This window comes from Narcine bancroftii, chromosome 4 (assembly GCF_036971445.1).
Source record: "Narcine bancroftii isolate sNarBan1 chromosome 4, sNarBan1.hap1, whole genome shotgun sequence".
Lineage (NCBI taxonomy): Eukaryota > Metazoa > Chordata > Chondrichthyes > Torpediniformes > Narcinidae > Narcine > Narcine bancroftii.
Genome location: NC_091472.1, coordinates 276219073 through 276231343, shown reverse-complemented (window position 1 = coordinate 276231343; position 12271 = coordinate 276219073). Strand labels below are relative to the sequence as shown.

General features: G+C 38.8%; 1 protein-coding gene across 14 annotated transcripts in view; it reads right to left on the bottom strand.

The window, feature by feature from the left end:
- Positions 1-12271, bottom strand: part of LOC138761991 (low-density lipoprotein receptor-related protein 1-like) — a 1165126-nt gene that overhangs the window by 727931 nt on the left and 424924 nt on the right. For all 14 annotated transcript variants that reach the window (XR_011356692.1, XM_069935089.1, XM_069935091.1 and 11 more), the window contains one exon: positions 11611-11736. Coding sequence is in view for 13 of the 14 variants with exons in the window: in XM_069935089.1 (XP_069791190.1) it covers positions 11611-11736 (126 nt within the window). In the remaining variant the exon portion in view is untranslated. The remainder of the gene's footprint in view (positions 1-11610; positions 11737-12271) is intronic.

Genomic DNA, 12271 nt, shown 5'->3' with positions numbered 1-12271 from the left:
TGAAATATGGCAGTGGCAGAGTAGCAGGCAGAAACAACATATGCTTTTGGTTAGTAAGGGATGAAAGGCATGTCATTAATTTAAGGACAGTGCTGGACACAGAGATGCCATTAAAACCAGTCCAGATGGTTATGTAATACTTAACTTTGGTTCTAATTATCTGTAAGAATCCAAACCGCTATTCATCACATTTGGGGTTGATCACAGACATCTTTGTTGGGTTCATGGACTTCAGGAATCTCTGCTCTTCATGAAGCTTGGGCTCCTGACAAGTTGGGTGGGGGTGGGGGGAATGCGCAGAATCACTCAATGCTATCTTCATTCCCTTAGTTGGAGTTGACTGGCCATTAGGATAAAGTTATCACTCTCATGGCTTGCTGTATGAGAGGGTCAGTGATATTCCTGATACATAAATATCTCTCAGCTTGATGAATTGAAAGCAAAGTGAGAGGGCTACTGTGATTCATTTCAAAAGGATAATGATTGAGGGAAAAGTTTGAATTACAATTCTTCAAGTAGGAAACCACAGCTCCAATCTTTTTACTTCTGTTTTGTTAGACTCTGCCTGGACTCTAAATATTCAATAACTGATCAAAAGAGGTCAGTAATGCCTATTCTCGCCACAATCTCACTAACGAGCTTATGTCTGGGACAGTTACTTTTGAGTGTCAGTCAACCTTGAAAGACAGAGAGATATGATCAGTACTGTCTCTGCAACAAATTAACAGTCAGGATCAGTCAACTGATGCAATATCTTCTCCCAGATCAGCACTGCGAGTATTGAGGCTCTAATTATACTTCGCCTACTCCAATACACAGGCCACTGTGGCTGTTGCCAGGATGAATCTGGTTAGACTGGAGTCAATGGGATTCAAGGGGGAATACCCCGTGATGGTTGCAATCACAGCAAGCACAAAGGAAGATGGTTGTGGTGGATAGAAGGAATGATCTCAGCCACAGGACATAACTGCAGGAGTTTCTCAAAAGCGTTTCTTCAAATTTATTATCATCTGACTGCGTTGATAATAGACAAAACAGTCCCTCCAGTGCACATATCTACACACAGAATCTAAAAATCACATGTATGCAAAAATATGTAAAAAAAACTAAATTTACATAAATATTTTGGAATAATTTGAATAATTTCCACAATCCTAAGGTCAGAAGTAGGGATGTAAACTACCATTCATTACTGCTTAAGGTAAAGAAATAGTCAACATCCAAATGTAGTAAGACCCAGCCACTATTCAGGCACGACCTGATGGGTGCCATTTACCCCCCACACCACACAAGTGTCAGGCAATGGCAATACCCAACAATGTCAACCTGATATTCATTGGCATGACAGTCATGGCCCCTGCATGATAATGGGATGTCGTCTTCTTTGGGTTATTTTGTGGGCCTTGAGGATGTGATGTTAATGTATCATTCCATTTAAATGAAAAATAACTTTTAATGTACTGTGGCCGAGATGATATGATGATGCAATACTTGGATACCAAAAATAAATGCTTATGAATTTTCTCCACAAATTTGCAAAATGCAATTATACAAACTTTGACACTTAATATAATGGCTCTTCAGTTGGTTAATGGCTTTGAAGGATAATTGTTGCAGGGGCATGATTAACTGTCAAATTTTCTGCACAAAGTTGTACTCTTGAGAACCTCACTTTTCAGAATTGCGCAACATACCAGAATTCAGCTCATGTTTGGTACACTCGTAGGCATTCAGTGATTTTAAAATAAAGACTATGACCTATGACATAAAGCCAGTTAGAGTATTTGCAACAGGGCAATAGAATTCCAGATACAAGTCACAGTCAACAGCACTAAACTGCTAATTCTGTGGACATTATTTATTCTGAAGATATTTTTTTCTTAATCCTGGGAAAATTATTACATGTTCAGCCAACTCCACAAAATCAAATCACAGTGACAATATTTCTGTTACTATTCAATGAATGAAATAATGATTGAGATTCAAATTTAATTATTTAAGAGAAAGAATCTCCACTGATGGCCAATTGGATTCTTTAACACGTTCCTGCAAATATCATCATCTCAAATGAATGTGGATTTTTTTATTTGTTCAAATGAAAGCAGGTGTAATATTCTAAAATTGAAATATGGTTTTCAGGATTTTAGGGCCTCTCCTGCTTTTTCTATCAAATATTATGAATTATTACAATATGGAGATGTATTAATCTATCTATCGATTAGTGATTTATTGAAGAAATTTTAATTACATGGTCTGTGGATACAGTTCAATGCTGGATGTAACAGAAGGAAAACAATCAACCATCAGGTTTACTTGCCACCAAAGCAGAAACTTTGATGGAAAACCACAACAAATTTTCCAGTTTTGGAAACTAACGTTAAGGATGATTTTCCACTTCTGGAAAATAGTAAAACTGCAGTGTTTAATTTTGGGAAAACAAAATCTCTCACAAACCGGAACCAAGGTATTCAGTTGGCTTCATTGTGAAAAATAGTTTCCTGAACCTAATAAATCAGCTCTGATGTCAAAGAGCACTGAAACACAAAGGATAAAAGCAGGAGTGCCTAACCATTAATACTGTCAGTGGCTGTGCTTTTTTTCTTTTAAAGAGATAATTTGACAAGCATAATGATAATTTGTAAAACAATAAACAGATAATGATTTAGAGAATAACCTACTGCACTTCCCATAGTGCAATATTTCTGAATTTGAACGATAGCTAACTATCAGCAACATCTAATGTAATAACTTCTGTAAAAAGAGGAATGGCAAAATACAGTAATACTGCAATTAATTTTTCATGAACAAGACTACAAATTTACTCTTGATTGTGTGAAATCACAATGGAGACAAATGAAGCCATATCAAGAATACTTCATCATCTGGAATTTTGTGTGTTTAATTTCCATGTGTACAGAATGCAAAGTTAGGCACTGATAGAACATTTAAACCAGATCAACATCAGAGATCTTCGCTGGAGTGCTTTTCAAACACTGGAGGAACATATTTCCACTTGTTTAGGGACAACAGAAAGAAAATTGTAAGGGCATCGACCTTCAAGGATCTGCAGTTATCCATTCAGCTCTTGAATGAATTAAGACACACAAACCAAGAAATCAGCCCAACTAGAGCTTGTGTCAACTTTCACAAATCACACACTGAGAACATCCTGTCACGTTTCCACTCATTTTGGGTGAAAGTTCTGTGCACAAGCAAATCACGCATGATTCAGCAGGACTGGTGTTTTGTTGGAATTATTTGTGAATGTAATGATGTAATTAACCTTCATGATGCTCATTTTGATCTTATCAACAGAAGAGATGCAACCTGTTGCTCTAAAAGCACAAGAACATGAGGAACAAATTCTGCAGCATTTCATCACCAATACAGGCAGTGAAGTGTCCCAACTGAGGCAGTACTGCTTTCCATGTAAATTTCTTCAGTGGCATTTTGTTTTTGTGCTGTATTTTTCTGGTACAGATTACTATGTTAATGTATTTTCACTAAAACAAGTGATCACTGGCTCCTTTATATTTCACAGGTGCTTGTAATCACTGGCGATAGAGCAGACCATCATTTTAGAATTTCTATACACATTATGGAGAGCCAATCTCTTCTCCTATGCCATTTTCCCTAAATGCTTCTGTACTGTGGCTGCCATGGAAAATGTACTTCAAGAATCCGACTTTATGGTGGTTAGCACAGGAATGATGTGCCAGCTGCAATGCCTGCAGATAACTGTCTCCAGGAAATGCATTTCAGCATTTCAAAGGCAAAAAGTTGACAACCATTTTTTTGGAGCAGGTGTTCACCAATCTTGCATTTTTTGTGTGTGATCTATTACATATGTGGCATTATTTTTGTGCAGAAAGAGTGAATTTCATTGCCAAGGCTGTGATAGATGAAGGGACAAGACAGACGAGATGAATCTCAAATTAATGGCAGGTCCCTTGCGATTAAATAATTTTTTACCCAAGTCACACATTAAACAGCAACGTGGAGCTATTCAGCACTCTCTACTCACATACATCAAGAGTAATGAACAACGTGCAACATGAGAGCAAATGCTGGATCACTCGTCTTTCATGCTTCCCAGCTCTAAGCACCTTGCTTTCCTCACATTAGAAGACAGATCATTACAAGCAATCTGCTCAAGTTGATACCAGCTCAGCCACCACAAATCCTTCTAATGCCTTATCCTGCTTCACAAAACTCTTTATGCTTGACACCACTGAACCAAGGTCTCACAAATGAGATCTTGTGATAAAAGACCAACTTGCAAAATAAATAAAAAAATGCTGGAAATTCACAGCAGGAACCTCAAACATAGATGGGACAGTAGTGCACTCGTTTTGATATTTATCTTGGGGTTTTGTGTTCCATTAACAGAGACTGAAGACTGCCACACCATCTGATCTGTTCCATCACTTTCAATGGGTGATGGATGAAGGATTCCCAAAAGTCAATGGAGATGAATTTAACAAAAAAAAAGAAACACAAAGCTGTTTCAGTGACTGGTGGGAGATTCACCCAGCAGCCAATAAAAAGAGCTCATCTGGAGCAGCCACAGTGGGACTACTAATATGAGAGAGAGGAGACTCAGAGGATTCGGTGCAAGAGACTTCCAGGTGCAGAGGCTGAGAATGTGCATGCAGTGGCAGCCTTTCAGGGAAAAAAAAGGAGGCACAGATAAGAGCAGGCAAGGTCCGGTTTGGTCTTTTCCTAATTGCCCAGAGTGAACAGTGAGAAAGGCAGCCAGGGCAGTGATATGCTCTTCTTATTTAAGATGGTAAATCTGGGAAGGCACCAGTGTCTCTGCTCAATACACCTACAAGAAATGCATCAAGCTGCAGCTCCTAAGAGACCACATTAGGAAACTGGACTGGATGGACTCTGAATCATTCAGGAGGCAGAGAGGTTGAGACACAGAAATTAAAGAGTGGCAGTCACATCTGAGTGGGAGTGTGATAGTACAGATTCTATCACCAATGTGTATATGTACAGATTGAAGTGTAGGATGACTGTGATTGGCTGAGAAAAGTACTGGCAGGTCTTAAAGGATTGCCAGACCAGGTCATTCTGGACTGGTCGACCTACTTGTGATATGCTCCAGTCTTTTAGTTAATAAAAGCCTTGGTTTGGATCAACAAGTCTTTGGTTTTTTCACCGTGCTCTATAGGGAGGAAAGGGAGGGAGCTGAGTGAACATCAGGTGAGGGAGAGGGAATAGGCAGTCAACGCAGGGCAACCCTGTAGTTGTTCCCTTTACTGATAAGTGTAATGTTTTGTATACTGTTGATAGGAATGACCTATCAGGGACAAGCCACGATAATCAGGCCTCTGACATGGAGTATGACCATTTGTCTCAGAAGAGGATGGGGGGAAAAGACGTGGGCATTGATGACAGGGGATTCAATGATCAGGGGAACAGATAGGAGATTCTGTAGATGAGATCAAGCCTCCCAAATTGAATGTTGCCTCCAAGGTGCCAGGGTCAGGGATCCCTCAGATCAAATCCACAGCATTCTCGTGGCTGGGGAACCAGATGTCATGATGTTTGTTAGGACCAATGACACAGGTAGGAAAGGGTGACAGGTGCAAATGAATTCAGAGAGTTAGGTGCAAGGTTAAAGGAAAGGCCTTCAGGGTAGTGATCTCTAGATTACTAGCTATGTATTAGTGAGGCTAAAAATAGGATAATATATCTTAATAAATGGTGAATAAGATGATGTAGGCAGGAGTACATCAATTTTTTTGAATCAGTAGACTCTCTTCCAGAGCATCTGAACTGGATAGGGACCAATATCTTTGTATAAATGTTTACTGATGGTCTCTGAGAGGGGAGGGGGTTTAAACTAGAGGTGCAGGTGATGGGGAACAGACCACCAAAGCAGATCAATGTAATGATTGTGGAATAAAAAATGTTAAGCCTGCAGACAAAGACTGAACAAGAAAGGTTGAGTATGGTGTGAATAATGTTCTAAGTTGTGTCTATTTCAAAGGAAGGAGCTTGTAGGAAAGGAGGATGAGATTAAAACATGAATCAGTCGGTGGAATTATGACATTGTGGCTGTTACTAAGACTTGGTTGCAGGAGAGGCAGGATTGGCAGCTCAATGTTCTGTTGTTTTAGATGTGATGGAGAGAGAGGGATGAAAGAGAGAATGATGGCAGGGAAAATGTCATGGCAGTACTCAGACATGGCAAGTTAGAGGGCTCATCTACCAAGGTTATATAGTGGAAATGAGGAATGAGAAAAAGGATAATCCCACATTAATGGGATATGAAAGACCACACAACAGTCAGCAGGAATTAGAGAAGCATATTTGTAGAGACATAGCAGATTGTCACATGAAATATAAAGTTGTAATAGTAGGAGATTACTGAAAAAGTCTGGATGGGTTAGAGTTTGTCAAATATGTTCAAGAAAATTTCCTAAATCAATGTAGTGTGGCCACTGGAATTGCATTGGACACGATGAAATAACCACTCAAGCAGTTTCTCGAATGAATCAAACAGATTTAATCTGCATCATCACACAGTGTCATCACATAGCCGGTTCAATGCCTCCTGAGAGTTGCAGCGCCACAACAATAGAGTGTGCAATATTGGATTCTTTTTTTTAATATAAATGTACACATACAGGCCATTTCGGCCCATGATTCCATGTCACCCAATTTACACCCTATTAACCTACACCCCAGTATGTTTTTGAATGGTGGAGGAAACTAGAGACCTCAGAGGGAAAAAAACCCACACAGACATGGAGAGAAAATGCAAACTCCTTACAGACAGCACAGGATTCAAACCCAGGTCCTGAACTGATCACTGGCACTGTAAAGGCCTTGCGCTAACCACGATGCCCTATCAGGGAACAACAGGGCAGGTGACAGAAATGTATGTAAGGAAACACTTTGGATCTAGTGTCATGAATTTCAAGATAATTATAAAAAGGGATAGGTCTGAACCTCAGGGTGAATTTTGATTTGGAGAAAGGCCAGTTTTGATAGAATCAAAAGTGATCCAGTATGTGTGGCTGGGACAAGTTGTTTTCTGCAGAAAAACGTTCTTGGTAAATGGGAGACATTCAAAAGTGAAATTTTGGAGGGTGAAATTTTGCAGAGTACAGAGTTGGCTTGTTTGTTAGAATTAAAGGCAAAACTAACAAATATAAGGAACTTTAGCTTTCAAATGGTAAGAGGCTCTGGTTAAGATGATGCATGTGCATAGAAGGTAGAGACAGTAAGGATGCAAATGAGCTATTTGAGGAGTATAAGAAATGCAAGAAAACACAAGGACATCAAGAATGCTAAAAGAAATTGCTCAAGTCAATGCTCGACAAGGTGAAGGGTCACTCCAAGGGCTTCTACAGATATATGAAAAGCAAAAATATCGCAAGGAACAAAATTGGTCTTATTGAAGACCAGAGTGGAAATCTATGTATGGAACTGAATGATATGGGAGAAGCTCTTACGCAGTACCTGAGAGACGGGCACAGAAACTAAAGAAGAGGCAAAACACCAGTGAGGTTATGGATTCTATACTGATTACAAAGGATAAGGTTCTTGCTGTCTTGAGGCAAATTTGAGTGGATAAATCCCAAAGGTCTGATAAGATATTCCCTCGCATCTGGAAAGAGGCAAATGCTGAAAATGCACAGGGCATAACCAGAGTTATTTAAAACATCTCTGCCAGGGATGAAGTGCTGGAGGATTAGAGATTAGATAATGCTGCGCCATTGTTCAATAAAGGCTTTATGAATAATCTGGGAAATTATAGGTTTGTGAGATTGTCATCAGTACTGGGTAAGTTGTTGAAAGTATGTTAAGAGATCAGATATACAAGTATTTTGATAGTCCGGGACTGATTGGGATTGTCAACATGGCTTTGTTGATGGTAGACCATGTGTAACCAATCTTAGAGTTTTTGAAGGAGCATACGAGGAAAGCTGATAAAGGAAAAGCAGTGGATGTTGTCTATATGGTCTTCCATAAAGCCATTGTCAAGATCCCTCATGGAAGGCTGATCAATAAGCTTCAGTCATTTGGCAACCAGGAAGAGGTAGCAAATTAAATTGTATGGTTTTGTTGGAGAATCCAGAGAGTTGTAGTGGAATTCTCCTCTCTAACTGTGACTCGCAGTGTGCCTCAGGGACCGGTGCTGGGTCCTCTGTAGTTTGTCATCTATAATCAGTGATCTGAATAATAATGCAGTAAATTGGATTAGCATATTTACAGATGATACAAAATTGAGGCCATACTGGACAACGAGGAAGGCTTTCAAAGGTTGCAGCGGCAACTGGACCAGCTGAACAAATGAGCTGCAAAATCACTGATAGAATTTAGTGCAGACAAGTCTGAGGTGTTGCACTTTCGGATGACAAATGAGGGTAGTAAATGAAACTGCAATCTGTTGTAATATACAGGAATCTGGGAATGAAGATACATATTTTTTTAAAGTGTTGTCACAGGTATATCAGATCACAAAAAATGTGTTTGGAACATTGGCAATCATAAATCCAAGTATTGAGTACAGGAGTTGGGATAGTTTGTTGAAATAATATAAAACCAAATTTGGAATAGTGCATGTAGTGTTGGTAATCTACCTGCAGGAAACATGAGAATATGATTGTTATAAATGTTCTCTGCACTCTTTCAATGTTGCTGAGATTTGAATAGACGAGTTGCGGGGAAAGGTTGACGAGGTCAGGACTTTACTCCATGGAGCATCCAAGAATGACAAGAGATTTAATAGTTTTCTTTAAATTTAAATTTAGATGCACAGCGCAGGAGCAGGCCCTTCTGGCCCTCAAGCCCATGTTCTGCAAATACCCCAATTAACATACAATCCCTGTATGATTTTGAAGGGTGGGAGACACAGCAAAAATGCATAAACTCATTACAGATAGCATTCCTTCAAAACTGGTTTGCTGGCCTATTATAAAAATTAAAAGGTGCTTAAATAAGATTAATGCAAACATGTTTTACCCACTAAGGTTGGGTGAGTGAGGACATGGATTACGAGTGAAAGGAGACATGTTTAACAGGAACTCTCTTTGCAACGCAAATAGAGGGTTAGGAGTGCAAGGTAGGGAAACATTAGATTGTTGTGGAGTTGGTTTACATTGGTCAGCACAACATCATCGGCTGAAGTGCCTGTACTGTGTTCTAGTGTTCTACATTCTAACAAGAGGAGGAACCTCTTCACTCTGAGGTAGAATGAGTGTAGGTGGTTTTCGATGGCATGGTTCGTGTAGCACTTAGCGCAACACTGTTACAGTGCCAGGGACCAAGATTTGTATCCAGTGCTGTCTGTAAGTAGTTTGCAGATTATTGCCATATCTGCGTGGGCTTTCCCCATGTTCTCTGGTTTCCTCCCTGTAATGGAAGATTCTAACCTATTTTTTAACCTGTTTTTTCTTAATTTCCAGCTCTTGCTTCTGCAGAGCTGAGAACCTTTTTTTTTTAAACTTGCAACTTTGGGTTCTGCAAGGCTGAGAACCTAATTGTTTTTAGACTCAGCAGACATAAGCTAAATTCCACCAAGGGGCCAGAGATGCTGTTATCTGACGAAAGGACATCTGTGTACCAAGAACTTTTAATCTTCCTGCTTGTTCTGGTCACAGACTGTCAGAGACCTAGCCTTGATATAGAATAAACCATTGTATTAAAAATGATAAGCTGAAAATTATGTTATTCGTTAATTAACCTAGCATGCTAGCTTGCTTGCTTATCTTTCTTGCTGTGCTGGGAATAGGTGCTTGGGTAAGCAGTTTTTGGGTAATATAAGGCATGGTCCCACTGCTGAAGGGGGAGACTCTCCGAGAGGTGGCAACATCTCTCAGCAAGAAGAAGAAGAACTTCTGGAGTCCAGCCAACGTCCCGGTCAGGGGAGGTGGAGAAGCTGCTACCGGCGCCCCGACAACTACTACAAGTGTGCGGTCGTTGCCTCGCTTCAGCAGTTGGGACCAGTCCAGGAGTTGATAAGTATAATTGGGAAGGGCTTGCATATTGTAGTTTGAAATCAGCTTTTGAATTTGTAACAAACATTTGTATAAACTGAACTGCTCTCGGTGCGTGTGTCTATTTTCTTTCGGTAGCTCAAACACTGTGACCAATCTAAAACGAACAAAATGAGAGGTACAAGTTTACCCAAGACACTCCCACCTTTCAAAATGCAATGGGAGTGTAGGTCAATTAGGCACAATTGGGCAGCATGACCTTGTGGGCCAAAATAGATTGGACAGGACCATGGATGGGAGTGGTATGTAGGGCTATGGTCCAGGTGCAGGTCAAATGATTGAGGAATAATTAATTCAACAAGTACACGATGGGCCAAGTAGCTGTTTGTTGCTGTAATTTTCCATGGCTCTGTGTTTCTAAGCAAATGTGGACATTTTACAGCAGACAAAACACTGATTTTATTCTTCCTAAGTGCTGCATATTTGTTTACTGTAATATTTAATGTTCAAACATCATAGGAGAGTCAAAGAAAGACCATTCAAAACCAAGACCTTCAGACCATTGAGTCTGCACCCACTGTCAATCCTTAATTTTACTCTTATGTTATAGTAATAGCTTTTTTAAAAAAAAGTCTCACCTCATTCCAACTCCTGAAGATTCAACTGACCAATTAACCTAAAGCCCACGCATCTTTGGGACAAGGGACAAAGGGAGCCCTTGGAGGAAAGCCATGGGGAGAATGTGCAGTCTCCACACAGGTCAGGGATGAATCCACTTCTTTGGTTCTGTCAGGAGTTTTAGCAGCTTAACAACCCAAATTGCAATGTATAATTGCAATGAAACTACTTTTAAAAAAATGCTTGAAATTAAGGACAATAATGAATACCATTGCAATGAATCATGATTGAACCTTTAAGGTTATAGGTATTCATTTAAAATGGAGAGTTATGTTAATTTTATAAGCATATTGTTGCAGAATTAATTATTGCAATTACCAGGGTGAAGTCATGCTTTATCAGTCACAAAACGTCTGTTACTTCTTATTTATATTACCTTTAATCAAACACAATATTAATTTCAAAGAAATACTGCACAGCGACTAAAGTTGATGAATCATCATGGCATGAATTATAGGAAAGGATGGCAAGAAAAAAAAGGGGATATTTCACACAATGAGTATCGTACTTTTTTTTTTAAACAAAAGGTCTGCCCTCTTTCCCAAATATACTATTGAACAAGTTAAAGCCAGATTTGGCTCATCATTTATCATTGTTGAAATGTTTGTGAAGTCTTATGTAATATATATATAGCCTTGATTAATGTTATTAGGACAAATTGCAAATTGTGCTATAAATGGCCTTTACACAAAACAAACTACTTTAAGGACAAAGGTAATAAATCAACATTGCTTTATTCTTTCAAATATTTAAAAATAGTCTTTAAGTTTATATTTGCAATTCGCTCATCTTATGAGGAACGAAAACCCACCAAACTCTTGCATAGAATTCCAACAATAGCTCCATTTAAAAAAAAACTGTTCCATTTGTATCAATTAAGGTGGAAAACTAAGGAGAAAGGCAAGAATAAAAAAAAAATTAGGACAGGTTCACACATCCAGGGCTTCAGAAGATAAACAACTCAGGCAATTACCTGAACAAGTTTCATTTGATTCATCCTCATTGTTGGTACAGTCATTAGCTCCATCACAAAGCCACCTTTTAGGGATGCAGCGATTATTTGGGCATCTGAAGTGATTAGCGGGGCAAGTACTGTTGTCTGAAAATAAATAATTGTAACGGACCAGTTAAACTTATGCTGTAAATAATATCTTAATGCATATAATTTGTAACTGCAGTATGAATTTGTGACAAGCAGATCAATGAATCATGCAATGTCTGGGGGGGTTTGAAGTAGCTACTTATAATGAATTATTTCCTCACTAAACAGGTTCTCCTAATTTTATTCGTCACCAATAGTCAGCGCACTATTAAAATGCGAAACATTACAGTGACGATGGGAAACCACATTTCAATGATTTATTTATGAATTTTACCAGGCATTAAATAATTGCTCATTATATTTAGATTATTTCCCATTGCTTATAAAACTACTGTCATTTGATCCATAAAATGTAAATGTTCAAAAAATTAAATTTCCAGAACAGATCAGTTGTCATCAAGGCAAAAATTATTTCTGATGAATTGGAACAGATGAATAATAAATCACAATACTTGCATTCAAAAGGCATACCTAATTAGGGAATCAACTACAAAAATTAGTAAAGCTTGCTGAAAATTTCTCTCTCAATGAA